General features: G+C 42.6%; 1 protein-coding gene across 4 annotated transcripts in view; it reads right to left on the bottom strand.

Annotated features, from left to right (window-relative positions):
* Positions 1 to 10,196: 10,196 nt before the first annotated feature.
* The window catches only part of TDRD9 (tudor domain containing 9), a 73,440-nt gene continuing 65,853 nt past the window's right edge, over positions 10,197 to 17,783 (bottom strand). For 3 of the 4 annotated variants that reach the window (XM_061464100.1, XM_061464102.1, XM_061464101.1), the window contains 7 exons: positions 17,668 to 17,738; positions 17,175 to 17,284; positions 16,924 to 17,020; positions 16,091 to 16,229; positions 14,068 to 14,177; positions 11,965 to 12,037; positions 10,197 to 10,807 (listed from right to left, as the gene is read on the bottom strand). In XM_061464100.1, the coding sequence (XP_061320084.1) occupies positions 10,712 to 10,807; positions 11,965 to 12,037; positions 14,068 to 14,177; positions 16,091 to 16,229; positions 16,924 to 17,020; positions 17,175 to 17,284; positions 17,668 to 17,738 (696 nt within the window). In that variant the 3' untranslated portion in view covers positions 10,197 to 10,711. The remainder of the gene's footprint in view (positions 10,808 to 11,964; positions 12,038 to 14,067; positions 14,178 to 16,090; positions 16,230 to 16,923; positions 17,021 to 17,174; positions 17,285 to 17,667; positions 17,739 to 17,783) is intronic. The other variant, XR_009745200.1, reaches the window with a different exon arrangement.

Raw genomic sequence — 17,783 nt, 5'->3', positions numbered from 1 at the left:
GAAGCGTAACCCAAAGTTTTTGAGTTAAACTTGTTATCTTGCATGTAGGCATAAAGCAAGTATTCAAGAAGTCCTTTCCATTCTGATTCTAGCCTGTGATACAGTTTACATGACAGTATTACAGCACATCCATCTCTAGAAGCATTTTGCTATCGTTCACACACTTCAGCTGAAAACATCCATTTAGCAAGTGTGAAATCTTACTTCCAGAAGCACTAGCGTATTCTCTGGAAGCTCACAAGTATTGCAGACTGTGCTTCCTTTTGTAGATGTCTTATTCTGTAGCAGTGTCATCCTATGGAGTAAAGGGAGAGGAATCTCTAATAATGTATTAGCTTCAGTAACTATTCTAATTTTAAGACGTGCTGTCAGCAGCAATCACTTTGGGTTGTTTTGTTTGTTCTTTTTTTTTCCCTGGGTATTTTCTACATTCTACTTCATAAATTTAAAATCCAAGAAATAGCTATTCCTTAGAGAACATGTAAAATGGTCACATTTAAAGTGTGCTTGTTCAATTCCCAACTTGATTGGTGATTGGGCAGGAGTCTATTTGCATATAATTACTATCCAGACCAAGTAAAACTAGTTCACGAGAGCACTAGCATGTTAAGATAGAGAAAGCAGAAGAACTCCCTACAGCTATTTGATGTAATCTCTTGAAGTATATGTTGTGGAAGATACTATCCGTATTAATAAATTCATATTTAATTTCCTGTCTTTTAAAGATGCGCTTTCTGCCCTTATTAATAAGACAGACAAAAAAACCCAACCAAACCAACCCAACCCAGAGGTGTATATGCATCCTCTGTGCTGTTTGTTTAGTGATTATGCAGTTTCAATTTTCACTGCTAACAGACAAAAAAAAGAGAGCTTTGTAAATGTTGAACTATTGCTGACACCTGTACTGTTCCTTTTTTGAACACAAGTATCCAGGGAGAAAGTCATCCCTGGGTGTTTCGTTCGCTGTTTGGGAAGAAAACAGAGTAAGAGAATGAAAGATTTAAAAACCCTCCATGGGATGCCTGAAGACCAAATACAAGAGGGGAAAACTATCACAGTGGTGTGTTTGTGGAACACTCTCGGGCTCATCATTAACTGGCAAGGAGAGAGGAGATGAGTGCCTTAACTGTTGCATGAAAAGGATGTGAACTCATCCAACCGTGAGAGAAGAAATCTTTTTTTCTGGAGGAAAAAGCAGTCTCTGCCCTATTTGGAGGGTAAGAGGAAATGGATACGTGCATTTGGAGCGTACTGTTTACATCCCTCCTTCCCCTAAATCAGGTAGCAGCTCCACTTCTCTCTGTCCCCTGGTTACTCACTGGGAGGAAGGGACTTGTCTGGGAGAAGGGGTGAAGGCCATAACCCTTCAGGAAGGCCTGTGGTGCATGCAGCTCACTCCTGCCCTGCTCACCTTGGCCTGCCTGCTGGCTCACCAGTCCAATGGCGAACACTGCGGTGAGCATCAGTACCCCCTTACTGAGCACCAGCACCCAAGGTCTGCTCTCTGCCCTTTTGGAAAAGGCACCAGTGTGTCCTGCTAGCTCAAGAAAGCCAAGAATTCATCCCCATGGCAAGAGACAGCTGCCAGGACCTCCCTGTCATGGGGATGTGAAGTCACCAAGCAGATGACTCCACCCTTCGCGGGGACCTCTTGGGAGGGTCTTGTCCTACTCCTGCAGGATGGAAGAGCTCCCACCACAGTGGCCACCTTACCCTCTGCTTCTCCAAGGGACTGAAGTCAAAGCATCTACCAGACTAGACACTTTTAGAGCTTGAGTGAAAGCTAAATACCGGAGTGTCAGATGGAGAGGAAACCTCTACCCATGTGCCTAAGAGCAATCTGTCATTCTACAGATTCATCAGATAATCTCAGAGGTTGCCTCTTCCCTCAACACTCCTTTGGAGGCCTAATAGATACCCTTCTCTTTCCTCAGAAACATCCTCTTTGCCTCAGGTATCTTTTGCTAGCCTCTTTGGAGTTTCATTTGCTTTCTTCTAGGTTCTTTTACAGAAAGGAAACTCCAAATCAAACTATACATTGATTGTGGGGGCTTTCTGTTTGTTTTTCTGTTCACTTCTATCCCTTTCTAAGGTAGATAAAAATCCCCGTTACTATGACCCTTGAAGAAGTGCTAATTATTTTCCAGAATCAGTATAATTCCTGCCATAGTCTATGTCACTTGTATCCTGGCTTAAACTTGTGATTCTGTCATATATCATAATTTACATGGCTTTTTTTCTGGCATTTGTATGTAGGCTGGGGTCTCAATCTGTTTCAAGACCCATCCTGAAAAATCTCATTATTGGTTGCTTTTCTGTGAAGCAACCAAAAATGGTAAGTGAAGTGAAATGACAGTTCTTTTTCTTTCCCAATATTACATTTCCCAAGATACAAGAATACAAATTCTCCACAAATCTCAGTTTTAGAGAGAAGTCTCACCTTTGACAGCAAGCTGCAGCATTTCTGTAGTTTCTCCAAGGCAATTCTTTTCACTTGGACCATCAACTGTGTGACTGTTACAACAGTCCTTTGTCTCACTCAGTTCTCATCCTGGGTGTGTCAGAGTTATGAAGAAGCAAGGTGGCTAGTGTAAATAACCTGAGACATCAGACCGTGGGTTAAGCACGGCAGAGCCTTGCAGGGAGTGACTGAACTCAGGGTGCTTGTAAAGTCGCCCTCGGATAAAGCCTCCACCCATTCAGTTTTCAGATTCTCTCTCCTGCCTTCCTTTGCCTGTTAACCATCAACTGTGTGTCTGCACTGTAAACAAAACCTCTTGTAACATCCATGCTTCAGAAATAGGTAGCTTCGATGCCTCCCCCACACAAATGTACTAGAAAAGGTCAACATTTCTAAAGTAAACATACGCACTCACCTGTGCCTCCTAAAAATCATGTATAACTTGAAGAGGACAGCCCTGTTTTCTCTCAAAATAGATCACTTTGACAGCCACGCTCACCTGAATTTCTACACTCACACTTACTGTATGGCCCAGACTGCCATATTGCAAGTGTGCAGTCTCAGCAGATCTGCACAGTTCATTCAACCACCCACATCCCTGCTAACATACTTTTTAGGAAAGGAAATGCAAAGTTCTTTGTAACCAGTGCTGAATTTCCACAAGGCAGGCCAAGCTCATTTGAAATTGCTCGATTTCACAGCTACATATACTTAACATATATTTAAGGCTAGTGCAACTCCTGCCCTTGACTCCCTGTGGCAAGCCTGAGGGACTAAAATGTCCAGGTTTGTTCCTTAGTTTTAGTATTCTATCATTTTCTCTTTCACTGTGGAAAGGTGTTCATCATAACTATATACTACTACTGAAATAACTGCAGAGCAAGAGCTCTCAAGCACTCTTAAGAATCAATTTAGGAACCAGATACAACATTTCCCTCATCTTTTGGCAGCCTCCCTGTGCTTGGGGGTAACAGCTGGTATAACAGACACACAGCTTTAGGTCAACTGCACTCTGAAAAGAAGTGGAAGGTGGAGCTTGGAAGAAGTCTGGGCACTCTAGGTACCACCTGACTGGCAACAGTCTCTCTATCCCAAGATCCACAACAGTTTCATTTCTGTTTCCCACCTCCTCCATCAACCTTTACCAAAATGTTTTATAGGCAGCCCTTAAAGATACAGAAGCTTCTAACCAAAACCTTGGAGCTTAACTCTGTGCTCAATTTCTGACCTTGCCCCACTGCTCACCCATTTCAACCACCAGCTCAGGAGGAAAGTTGGAAAGTTTTTCCATTCTTACTGCTTTCTTAATTTTCCATCATTTTACCCATCTTTAATACTCTTGTGTGTTCAAAGTATTATCTTCCACCTTCATCGACCCACTGCAAAATAAAAACCACTTTGCCTCCCAAAATCCCCTCCCAGGTATAGGAGATTCCCTCTCATCTCGATATGCACACGTTAAGTTCTCACCTTAAGTCAAAATAGTCTAGTAGCAGTGTGCAGAGGAAAAGAGAAAACATTTCTTCCAGATTGCTTCTGTAGCTGCTTACTCTTTCCAACATTACAGATAACTACACGAAGAATCTCTCAAAGCATGCCTAAGATGGTTCAGTGTGTATGAAGAGTCCATCACCTTCCTAAATGCTAGTCAAATAAATGAGACTTTTAAGCTCAGAAAAGTCATGATGATACTACAGGGTGAACTGTATGCCACAAACTGGGAAAGCATACCAAGAGTCAGCATTCCCTTGTTCATTATGGACAGACCCACATAAATTTACATAAAATAAATTCAGAAGCACGTTTGGAGATCTTCCGGTCCTCTAAGCTATCCCAGTCCTTGACTGGCATTTAACTACTGGAGGCATTAGCCCTTCTCATTTCTAAAATCCAGTTTCCTGTCATCAAAGGCACTCATTTCTCATCTAATAGGTAACTGGTGGCTCCAGCTTTACCTACACATGCTTTTGGAAAAGCCTCTTTATTACAGCATCACAGACAGCTTGAGGTTGGAAGGAACTCTGGAGATCTATCCTCCTTGCTGTTTAGGACCATGTCCAGGTGGCTTTTGGGTACCTTCAAGGACGGAGCCTCCACAACATCTCTGGGCAACCCCTGCCAGTGCACAGTCACCATCACAGTGAAGAAGTGTCTTCATGTCCTTTCAGCCCTCTTCTCTCAAAATACATCTTACTGGAAACCACTTTACTCTGCAACATTTAGGGATACAGGAAAAATACAGAGCTCATCTGAGTGATAAAAAATTATTCACATACTTATTTGAAGAAAGAAGGGTACTGATGCTAACCTCAATGAGCTGGCTTGGGCTGATCCAACACTGTGTTCATAATAGCTTAAAAGAACTCGAGATTATGAACATATGTTCGTATCATTGACGGACAGTAATGTTATCAATGTTTCTGGGGGAAAGAACAACAAACTTCAAACTAAGGCTAAAATTGCTCCAGCCCAACAAATACCACATTACTGTCTGCTGTGACACCCTCACCAAGAGAAACTGATGAACTCTCTCAGATACAACATATTCATCACTCCACTGCAGGCTTCTCAAATTTCCTCCAGAGTCACAGAGTTCCTATTGTGCATCTCTTGAACTGTAATTCCAAAAGGTATTTCATTTCACATGCTCTATCATTTTGTAAAACTATCCTTTTTATTATTATTCTTATTTAATGATCTGAAGACCAAATGAATAGGCTGGCAGGCAAGTCTTCTGTGAATCTCATTTATTTGTTCTAATCCAGCTGTAACCAGTGCAAGTGGTAATCTAGGAAAATTGCAAGATCTCAGTGTAAACCAAAAGATTATCTGGGCTACTTGGTACAGGAGGTGTCCCTGCCCATGGCAGAGGAATTAGAACTAGATGATTTTTAAGGTCCCTTCTAACCCAAACCGTTCTATGATTCTGTGAAGTTATTTTTACATACTAATTTACAGAAGAAATACCAATGAAGCTGTTAAACTTGTTTAAGCGACTTTGTAATGCTGTTGAAACCTAAATCAAATAATAAAATACAATTGTTTTTTAAATTTTAGTACTACATTTTCATCTGACAATAACAAACATTCCCAGCAAAGACTAACTTGTAAGATGTTCTGTTTCCTTCAAAAATAACCTGTCATGAATCATGTCTGCAGGCCTATTATGTACCCAGAACAAAACTGGGAGGTTGTAACAGTTCATACAGTTCTCCAACAGTTCATACAGTTCTTCAATTGACCAGTGGCAGGTTATGACTCATAGGACTGCGGGGAGTTAGCATTATCTACTCCTCTCATCACAATGAAAAGAAGAGAAGTATTTCAGTTTATTGTGACATGAGCCATCAGAGCACCTCTTCTTCACTGAAAACATAAATTATAACATGCAGGAGACCATCGAAGGGGAGCAAGCAGCAGATCAGTAAGCAGCCTCCACCAGATGGCAGCACACGTGCACGAACAGAGCAGGGCACATCATCAACAGAAATATGAAAAATAAATAAATATGGAAAATACAGTCTATTCCTCTCAATTTCGGTGTTGCTTATGAGAAATAAGGGTAAGTTACATTATCTGTCATGCCTTTTCGTGTCACCAAGTTACCTTTTCCTACAGAAATTCCCATCATTAACTGGCAAAGGTGTGATATTCTGCCTGTTTCATTTGCCCCCTCAAGATATTTAAATCAACGCTTAATAACATACAACATTCAGCTGAGAAATACAGTTGTCTAAGCCACTTGAGATGCAGTTTTTCTGTTAAACCTCTCTTGCTATATAAAGAAGGATGGCTTATAATTCCCAAGGATTAGTAAAATGTCAAAGGAAGCAATCCTTATAAGCAGCCACAGAAATCGACTATTATACATAGAATCACAGAATCGTTAGGGTTGGAAAGGACCTCAAGATCATCAAGTTCCAAACCCCCTGCCGTGGGCAGGGACACCTCACACTAAACCATGTCACCCAAGGCCTTGTACAACCTGGCCTTGAACACTGCCAGGGATGGAGCATTCACAACCTCCCTGGGCAACCCATTCCAGTGCCTCACCACCCTAACAGAAAAGAATTTCTTCCTTATATCCAAACTAAACTTCCCCTGTTTAAGTTTGAACCCGTTACCCCTTGTCCTATCATTACAGTCCCTAATGAAGAGTCCTTCCCCAGCACCCTTATAGGCCCCCTCAGATACTGGAAGGCTGCCATGAGGTCTCCACGCAGCCTTCTCCTCTCCAGGCTGAACAGCCCCAACTTCCTCAGCCTGTCTTCATACAGGAGGTGCTCCAGTCCCCTGATCATCCTCATGGCACTCCTCTGGACTTGTTCCAACAGTTCCATGTCCTTTTTATGTTGAGGACACCAGAACTGCACACAATACTCCAGGTGAGGTCTCACGAGAGCAGAGTAGAGGGGCAGGATCACCTCCTTCGACCTGCTGGTCATGTTCCTTTTAATGCAGCCCAGGATACAGTTGGCTTTCTGGGCTGCGAGCACACACTGAAGCCGGCTCATGTTCATTTCCTCATCAAGCAACACCCCCAAGTCCTTCTCCACAGGGCTGCTTTGAATCTCTTCTCTGCCCAACCTGTAGCTGTGCCTGGGATTGATCCCACCCAGGTGTAGGACCTTGCACTTGGCATGGTTAAACCTCATGAGGTTGGCATCAGCCCACCTCACAAGCACGTCGAGGTCCCTCTGGATGGCATTCCTTCCCTCCAGCGTATCAACCGAACCACACAGCTTGGTGTCATCGGCAAACTTGCTGAGGGCGCACTCAATCCCACTGTCCATGTCAGTGACAAAGATGTTGAACAAGACCGGTCCCAACACCGATCCCTGAGGGACACCACTCGTTACTGGTCTCCAGCTGGAAAACATTGAGCCATTGGCCACAACTCTTTGTGTGCGGCCATCCAGCCAGTTCTTTATCCACCGAGTGGTCCATCCATCAAATTGATGTCTCTCCAGTTTAGAGACAAGGATGTCGTGTGGGACAGTGTCGAATGCTTTGCACAAGTCCAGGTAGATGACATCAACTGCTCTACCCCTGTCCATCAGTTCTGTAGCCCCATCATAGAAGGCCACCAAATTGGTCAGGCAGGATTTCCCCTTAGTGAAGCCATGCTGGCTGTCACCAAGCACCTTGTTGTTTTTCATGTGCCTTAGCATGCCTTCCAGGAGAATCTGCTCCAAGATTTTGCCAGGCACAGAGATGAGACTGACTGGTCTGTAATTCCCTAAGTCATGCATTTTCCTCTTCTTGAAAATGGGGGTTATATTTCCCTTTTTCCAGTCGTCCGGAACTTCCCCTGACTGCTATGATTTCTCAAATATGACGGCCAGTGGCTTAGCAACTTCATTCGCCAGCTCCTTCAGGACCCACGGATGAATCTCATCAGGTCCCATGGACATGTGCACATTCAGGTTTTTAAGATGTCTTGAACCAGATCCTCTCCTATAGTAGGCCTAGGGTCTTCATTCTCACAGTCCCTGCGTCTGCCTTCCAAGACTTGTGTTGTGTGGCCAGAGCCTTTGCCAGCGAAGACCGAGGCAAAGAAGTCATTCAGAACCTCAGCCTTCTCCAAATCCAGGGTAGTCAGCTCTCCTGAGAGCTTCCAGAGGGGGCCTATGATGTCCCTAACATAAAGGGCAACTCCCCCTCCCTGCCTGCCAGGCCTGTCTTTTCTAAAGAGCCTGTAACCTTCCATTCCAACACTCCAGTCGTAAGAGCCATCCCACCATGTTTCTGTGATGCCTGTTACATCATACCCCTGTAGACGTGCACACATCTCTAATTCCTTGCTTGTTTCCCATGCCATGGGCGTTTGTATGGATGCATTTGAGCCTAGCTCTAGATGAAGCCGGCTCATTGGCTGGAGTAGCTGAAATATCTCTACATTGCTCCGAGCATTTATTACAGGTGCTGGCAGCTGACTGGGTGTGTTGGGATGGAACGATGCCCCCCTCCCCCAGCACATCTAGTTTAAAGCATCCTTGACCAGTCTGGCAAGCCTCCTACCAAAGCAGCTCCCCCAGCCTCCAGTAGACCTGGCCTACAAACTTGGGTCCCATGTTCAAGACACCCAAACCCCTGACTATGGCACCACCCTTTTAACCATTTATTAACCTGGCCAATCCTCCCAGCCTTTTTAAGGTCCTCCCCTGTATCCTGGAGAATTGACAGACAATCTGAGCTCCAGCGCCCCTAACCACCTCTCCCAGGGCTCTGTAGTCCTTCTTCATGTTCCCCAGGCTACTGCTCTCTATATCAGTAGCACCCACATGGACCACTGGAAGTGGGTAAGTCAGTGGGACTCACTAGACCAGGCAGCCTGTCTGCAACATCCCTGATCCAAGTGCCTGACAGGCAACACACCTCCCTTGAGAGCAGGTCAGGCCGACAGGTGAGTGCCTCTGTCCCTTTCAAAGTAGAGTCTCCTACATCTTGCTGCTTTTTCCTGGCAGCACCAGTAGAGATCCTCTTTAGCAGTGCACCAGCTGGCTGTTTCTGGTGCAAGGGTGTTTCATCAACCCCCTGCAGGACAGCGAAGTGGTTTAGGAGGAAGCCCCTGGCTTTTAATTGTCCTTTTCCTCCTTTCTTTGTTGTTTTTCTTTTCTGTCACTAGTTCCCAGCTTCCCAGGTTAACGGCCTCCTTCTTTCCTCCATGAGCTACAATGGACGCTCGAGGCCCTTGCACAGTTTGGGCCTGGCGCAAGCATTCCTGCTTCCTCTCAGCTTCCCTGACATCTCGCAGTCTATTGACAGCATCCCGCAGCTCAGTCCCTGCTGCAGGACCTCCACCAGGGAGCACCGAGTGCAGCCCTCCCATTGTGCACCCTCCCCTCACCAGACCGGTGCAGGCACTCTCTACACCCCGAGCTCTGCACTGCAGCCTCCCCTCTCATCTCCTCTCTCTGGGTGCCTACGCTGCTACCGCCGGGGCAGCCAGGGCAGAGCTCCCGGACCGGGCGCTGCTCACACGCTGAGCGCTCTCCATCCGGCTCCCCTGCCCGCCCGAGCTGCCTCGACCCGCTCTGCTCGCCGCCCCCCCTGGGCAGGTTTTTAACCAATCAGGGCTGGTGCCGCCCCTCCTGGCTCCGCCCCCTGTGAGTCAGCTGCTCTCTCACGTCAGCTGAGCTGCCGGCTCCCGGGCAGGTCCTGTCGAGGACTCGAGGCTCCCTCGGTGGCTGTTGCCGCTGTGAGTTGAGGCTCCTGGACGCTGAGCTTCCCCCGCTCCGGTGTTGAAGGCGGCCTCTCTCGAGATACTCACCTCAGCTGCCCCCCTATTTAAGTACATCTTAAAATAATTTCTTCACTTAAGCATCCCCTTATTTTCCCCAAATCTAGTACTTTTTAAATGGTATGATTCTGTCTGTTCTGCAGAGGATGACCCGATATTGCAGCCTTCAAATCGCTGACTGAACAGTGAAAAGGTTAACATTTTCCATATACTGTTTTTGTATTCATACATTTCATGAATGCAATCACATACCATTAATAACTAAATTTAGCTTTTATTAAGCATGACTGCACAACAGAAGAGACAAATTTTATTTCACTTCAGCATTTTATTCTGAAACCACTGACCTCATTTTTAGGAGTAAAGATCTCACAGGTAAAAGTAAAATGAAAAGATGAAACATGAAAGAAAGGTGCCATGAAACTAATTCAAAAGCATTCTTCCACCATACAGGAAGAGAAACCATATCATGTTTTTCTTTATGAAAAAATAATGAAAAAAATGTATCCAATATATGAAAACATACTTCTTATAAGAACATAATCTAGATCACAAGTTTCCTTTGTCTTCTAGTTTTCTTCAGTTAAGGAAAACCTTTGTTGCATGGCTTTTTGAAAAGCTGATGAGAAAAGTAACAGGAAAATACAACTTGTATTTAAAGACAAAAAAATCATGCTCTATGGCTTAGGAGCCTTTAGACAGAAAACAAACAACTAAACCTAGATTTTGTCTTTCACATACCTTGTGATAAACCTGTTCAGAAGTATTATTAAAATGAAAAATACATCCTGCTTTACCCCAGTTTATTCATAAACTCACCTGCTCTAGGTCAGCAAACCTTAGCTTTCTAAAAATGCATTAACATGTTCCAAACTGTATTTTAAGTACACTTACACTAATCTCAAGAAACAGTCTTGCAAAATGTGAGTCCAAGGGTTACATAGAAGACAGAAAAACTTTTCAGACTAGCTGCAATTCCTTGTCCTCTGAAAGACTTCTAGAAATCCTTAAGCATTCAACAAAACAAGCTTATGTAGCTGATAAAGACCATTTCTTCTTTCATGCTGCTTTTCAGACTGGTCAATAATATGCTGAGGATGCACCTAATCAAAAGATGCAAGAGGAAAGTCAGAAAGCATTTTTAATTATGTTTTCCTATATAACATAGCTAGGGAAAAGAGTCTTGAAGAGTTCTGAGTTTCAAATCACACAGGAATTTCAGTTCCATGCCACACATGTCAACATAAATAGCCAGTGCTATGGAATGCTGTATCTCATGGTTTGCCTGAGTCAATATACTATTACACAATCAATTCCAAAGCATTACAGGTAGCATTTCATGTGATGATGTAAAAAAGATGTCTTGAAATTCTTCAGATGCAGTGAGGACAATCCTGATCCAGCACCTATACACTAACTTGTTATACAAGCTAAACACCAATATAACTGAATAGGAGATTATTTTCATAATACCAAGGATAATCACATTTGCAATATGGAAACACTTTGGCTTAAAGCAGTGTATCACAACACATTGTAACCCCTCAGGGAATGGCTACTAGAAATAAGAGCCCTTGATGTTTGTTTACTGTTGCCCATCTTTTCAAGGAGACCCAAACTGCTCATTTATCTGCCTCAGGGTGGGAGAGACACAGGGGGGGTGTATGTAGAAGCCTTACTACAGCACTCAGTAATTCCTCACCCTTTTTTAATTAAGAAAAAGCACTTGTTCATCAGGAAATATAGCGGCCTGCAGAGGCCCTTACAGAAAGAAAGGTAAGATTTCTAACAGCAGGAAGCCAGACTTTTCAGCTTTATGAAACAATCCCAGGTTTCAAGAAAACTGCCCTCCGACCTGATCCCACCACATTCATTCTAAAGCAAGTCACATTTCTGTCTGCTTAAAGGGAAAAGCCACCTGAAAGCACAGTAACCCAAAACAAAATGCACTACATTCAGATAAATATGTCTCTCAAAAATCATGTTCCGTTTGAAAAGTGTAAACTAAACTGCAAAAGTAAAAACTCAAGCTACCCAACAAACTAGACTAATAGGATATAAATAGGGACTGCTGTATACTCAACAGTTCTTACGCCTTAAATTCGACTGTACAGTATTTTCAGAATCTTTAAATTCAATACCCAAAAAAGACATCCTTCCAAAGGAAATTCTCCCTTTGAGCACTCTTAACTAACTGTTGGGGTACTCCAACTACTCTTCGTAGGGGAAAAGGAAAAAAAATATATTTGTAGACCCTTACCTGATTCCATGCATACGGCTTCTCGTACCATGTAGGAACAACTTTTTCTCGAGGTTTTGATTTGCAGATTAAACTGAAATTACATAAAAATAGCCTTAAGAAATACACTTGTATTAGATTAATTCTAAAGCAAAAGGAATTTCTGTATTAGACACAGCTAGGCATTTATGAGGCGTCTGTGCTTAAGGGAATCTTAAATTTCCTTGCTAATCTAGTCTGATTAGTTCACTTCTCTATACTTTGCCCCTCTAGTGTAGAAAGTCAAAATACAGGTTTTCATAGGGATGTTAAGTTGATAAGAATTATTTTCTTTTAAAGAAAATTATGTTTTTTTTTCTAAATTTAAAAAGTACTAAATTTGCAAGTGTCATTTATTCCATAAGCTTTATGCATACTTATTCACTATAATGTATAATAAAGCTATTTTTAGGGTATGTTGTTTTGCATGACAACTCAATTACTATAGATTCTCTGTCTGCTCCAGTTATTCCTTCAAGCTGTGCGAAGTACAACAGCAGTAGACATTAATTAATTCTGTCTAGATGTGTTTTTCAAAAACTGATTTTAGTCTTAAGTAGTGGTGACATGTTGTAAATACAACTAGCTTTTGAAAAATTGAGGAAAATTATGAAAGACTGGTCAGGCTAAATTTTTACCTATGTGCTTTTACTAATAGTTAGTTTTTTCCAAGACATGAAGTATAATGAGAAGAAAACATTCAAAATGCAGGCAGATTTTACACAAAGGAAAAGACGACATCATGACAATAACCAGACTGTCTCTTTCTTCAAAAAGGTAAAAAAGAACCCAACCCCAAAACTGGAAAAATTAACTGTAGGATTGTTGGAACAGAATCAATAAAAGCACAAAAAAATCTAGGAGAGAAAACGCTACCCAAAGAGGTGTAAAATCCTAAAGAAAAAAAAACCCAGAAGGCTGCTGAGAATGACCAAGTCAGGCAGGGAACGCTGATGGAAGTGGGGAGCATGTCAACGCTGGAGCTGCTCAGGCTGCTCCTTCCTCTCCCACCTGGCTGGAGATGTCTGAACAATCAACCTAAAATAGGTACTATTTTAACTAGCAGGTACATGTGAAACACTAGCAGGTATTCACATATCCAAAGAAACAGCAGTGACATTTCTGTGCCTTGAATTTAGCATGTAAGTGCTGGTTTCCAAACATGAGCTCCTGTTACTGTCACAGTCACCTCCAGAAAGGTTATGTGGTTTTGCTGCTTTCTGCCTATCCACTTTCCTCAATTTCTCCCTACAATTGTTACCACATGAATCACACAAGCAAACTTCATTCAGCTTTGAAGCCTAAACGTGGTACTACATGGCAGTGTCCAAAGGCAATACAGACATCGACTGGCCTGAAGTACCTGGACGCAAACAGGAAATTAAACATTTAATCAGCAGTATCCTCAACAGCTGGGATTTTACCAAGAGATTTTCAGATGTGAAACATGAAGAGCTTGCCATCAACCTGCACTGGTTCTCCTTAAGTTGAAAGCACAAACAGCATGCATTTTTGAGGTAAGCCTTTGTGGAGCTGTACCACCACTTTCTGAAGGTGCACACAGCCCACTGCCACAGCTGGCTCAAAGCAAAGACAGGTGGCTTTACTTCCATTCACAAATTAGCATGGGACTTCCCGCAATTAACTTGGCCAACACCTATCCTACACTGGTCTGTTGAGGGAAGAAGACAGCACACATGATTCAACTGTAACATGTAGGGATAAAAAAATTCTTAATCCTTCTGCACTCTTATCTGCGCTCTTATGCTGTACAACTTTATTAGCTTTGTCCTGCACGCACAAAGCAAAGGTACACCAGAAGTGGTATCCTGTAGAACAAGTTTTACAGTCTATGTTTCATGACTCTTAAGTGATCAGGCTTCCCTGAAGAACCAGTGCTTCCACAAGAAGTCTAAAGTTGTTTAGTATACTGCTTTATAAATAAACAAAAGTAAATTAAATGAATCATTAAATGAGAATATACATTGTTTCCCTAAAGCTTAATCTGAGCTATGCTTCAAGCAATTATTTATTTTGGTTTTGCTGAGACTGAAACAGATTATCTTATTTCTATGAAATTATTACCGTAGAAGCTTCTGACGAACATCCTCCTGCAGCTGTGTCACTCTTGTTTGTTCAAAACACACTGTGCGTTCAGAAAGCAGCTTATTAATGGCTGTCCTTAGGATATTTATCTATAAAAACACCAGTGACAGAATATAAAGCACTCTAAACCAGCACTAGCTCTGTATTATATTGTATTGTATTATATTATTATATATTGACACAAAGAGGCTGTGGCACCCATACCACCAAACTTCAACAGAAATATTATTAACATAAGCAAAACCATTTGAAGCTTTAGAAACACTTCCTCTAGATGCATCTCTGCTGGTTCAAGATGTTAATGTTCATCCCCTTAATACCACAATCATCCAGGTTACTCAGATATGCCACAAAACATACAGGCTACCACTTGCCTGGATTCTTTTCCCAACACAGAATTCCTTCTGTAAAAGTTTTGAGGATTTTCTCCATGGGTCTGTAATTTTCACATGCATGGCTTCACTATGGGCAAATTGTGCATCAGGGATTTGAAAATTTGGTGGCCTCCTGCTATGGGGTTACAGTGTTGGTAGATAAGGAAATAGGAACTGATGTCACCCACATGGACTTGTGAAACGTGTTTTTGACACTGTCTCACACAAGATCCTTGTCTCTAAACTGGAGAGGTATGGATCTGATGGATAGATCACTGGGTGGGTAAGGAACTAGCTGGAAGGTCACACTCAAGACAGTTGCGGTCATCAGCTTGCTGTCCAAGTGGAGACCAGCAACAACTGATGTTCTTCAGGGTCAGTACTGGGACTGTTGACGTTTAATACATTTGTTGGCAACATGGACCTCGTGGGATTGAGTGCACCCTCTGCAAGTCTGCCAATGACACCAAGCTGTGTGATACAGCCGACATGCTGAAGGGAAGGGATGACATCCAGAGGGGCCTTGACAGGCTTGAGGGGGGGGCCTGCGTGAACCTCATGAAGTTCAACAAGGCCAAATGCAAGGTCCTGAAACTGAGTTGGGGCAATCCCAAGGCCAAACACAGGCTAGGTGGAAACTGGATTGAGAGCAGCCCTGAGAAGAAGGACTCGGGGGTGTCAGATGATGGAAGCTCAACATGAGCTGACAGTGTGTGCTTGCACCCCAGAGAGCCAAACATATTCTGGGCTACATTAAAAGGATCATGACCAATAGGTCAAAGGCTGTGACTCTCCCCCTCTACTCTGCTCTCGTGAGATCCCACCTGCAGCACTGTGTGCAGTTCCGGGGCCACAAACATAAGAGCACTGACTTATTGGAGCAAGTCTAGAGGAGGGTCAAAGAGATGATCAGAGCACCTCTCCTACAAAAACAGGCTGAAAGAGTTGGGCTTGTTCAGCCTAGAAGAGAGAAGGCTCTATGGAGACCTCAAAGCAGCCTTCCAGTACCTTAAGGGGCCAACAAGAAAGCTGGAGAGGGACTTTTTACAAGAGCATACAGTAATAGGACAGGGGGTAATGGTTTTAAACTGAAAGTGGGTAGATTTGAATTCTAGAAGGAAGAACGAGGGTGGTGAGACACTGGCACAGGTTGCCCAGAGAAGCTGTCCCTTCAAGGGGGTTCAAGGCCAGACTGGACAGGGCTTTGAGAAGCCTGGTCTAGTGGGAGGTGTCCTGGCCCATGGCTGAGGGGTTGGAAGTAGATGATCTTTAAGGTCCCTTCCAACCCAAACCATTCTGTGATTCTACGATACGTGCACCAGCATGTCCACTATGTCCTTAAAAAGCTACCAGAAACCATGGGCCATCACCTGCTCTGTACACAGAGCTAATCAGGGCATGTGAGGTCTTTTGCTACTGCTGAACCCAGGACAAAAGCCCATATCAAATCTGAAGCACAGGTCAAATACGGCTTTCTGTCCTGCATAACGAGAGTGGATACATGTACTTGCCTTTGACAGATCTCTGCCTGCAAGTTGCAAAAAGGCCGTAATGAGGAATACAGGGATTTTTATTTGTTTGATCTGCTCTGAGACAAGCAGCTTGATAAATTCTTATACATGTTTTACCTCTGATATGTCTTCCACTCCAAAATGCACATCAAATGTCAGTTCCATGTCATTTTCTGGAAGCAGGGGAGCTCCAGAATTCTGACTCCAACCCAAACCGCACAAAACACCAGTGAAATACTTTCCACTTTTATCAACCCTATATGGAAAAGAAGAAAAACAATCTCACCTAGAGATGAAAAAACTAAACACTCATATGCAGAGTTAAATGAATTTGTTCAAGCCATGCCAAGCAAGATGCAGGTGTTTTGAAGAAGCTAACACAACTGAGAGGCATTCATACTTAGTCATGCTGTTTTTTTTCAAATATAGTGATGAAACAAAACTAAAGTTCTGGTTACAGAAACATACACTTATAAAACTTAAAAGGAAAAATCATACATATGCAAAATAAAATTTAAGGAAAGCTAGCTTCACTATGTTGAAGTGACAGTCCACAGACACAAGAATTTAAACCAAACAACAGCAACTGCCAGAGCTCTTTTACAGAAGAGTTTATGCACTTCTACAAACATCAAGCAAGTTCTTCTCCTCACGTTGGTTTAAAACTTGCCCAGTTCTACAGTACATCTTCCTAGGCTTCCAGCACAATTGTCAGGAACTGTACTGCCTTACTGTGGGAGTATAGCCTGCAGCACCAATTCCTAAGTATATGAAACAAGTTATCTTAGCTACAAACTATACTGAAACTGATTAAAAGATACAAGAATTACATGAACAGGAAATGCTAAAAGCAGGGGAAAAAAAAAAGTCACCAATTTGTGAGGGATCCTAAAAAACCAAAACAATACCCAAACACATGCACACTCCTGCTTTTTAAAAGGCATGAATACCTTAGTTCTATAGCAGGAGCAAACAGCATACTGAGGAGTGGAAGCAGGCCAGGAATAGGAGGCATCAAAGACGTTTCTTCTAAAATCACAGCAGATCCTGTCACACACATAGGACAAAAAAAAAAAAAGACCACCTCTATGGAGTAGCTAATGAAAATGAAACCTCAAAAGGATGTAACATTTCCTCGTAGGACTATTCCCATAAAACCAAAGTCTGGAGAAACAGTCTGAACACTTTTATTACGCATTACCAGTTGCATTTGCTGATACAGACGCAGAAACCAACAACTGCTGAGAGGTTTCTTCTGAAGCATCATGGAGAACAACAGAGTTTATGCTTTGCTTTTGTATAAGAATTTTTCTGGAAGGAAATAAAGTATTTTCAACATTAAAAAAGCTGAACCAAAAACCAAACCCCATACAGACACATTAAAAACCCAGTATTATTTTAAATTCACAATCCAACCTCAATGGACAGAAGTTACCTGAATACCATTTAACAGATGTACATGATTAATAAATTATCTCTTTGTAAGACATTAAAGCACCTAATAAAACTATCCTTAAATTCTTACATAGTGATAGTGTGCATATGAATGCAACTTAATACTGACTCCTTTAGTCCTTTCAAAGGATAAAAATTCTGTGAAAATCTGTTAAGAATAACTAGGATGGGTTTTGCCTATATATTGAATATTCTATCTGAGAACGTGCCTATACTTCACAGTGAAAGTCTTCCCATACCTGAACTGGGATACTCTTGTCATACTGTAGCATTTCAGCTCATACGGACTGAATGGGCCAAAAACTGTTACCTTCAAAAGAAAGGGAGCAAATGATATTCTAGTTAGCCAGCACTT

The sequence above is a fragment of the Pezoporus flaviventris genome, unplaced genomic scaffold (assembly GCF_033815535.1).
Source record: "Pezoporus flaviventris isolate CSIRO_AGI_PZ_B2104156 unplaced genomic scaffold, CSIRO_AGI_Pfla_v1 ptg000036l, whole genome shotgun sequence".
NCBI lineage: Eukaryota > Metazoa > Chordata > Aves > Psittaciformes > Psittacidae > Pezoporus > Pezoporus flaviventris.
The sequence above is the reverse complement of the archived record's forward strand: the minus strand, read 5'-3'. Positions and strand labels throughout refer to the sequence as shown.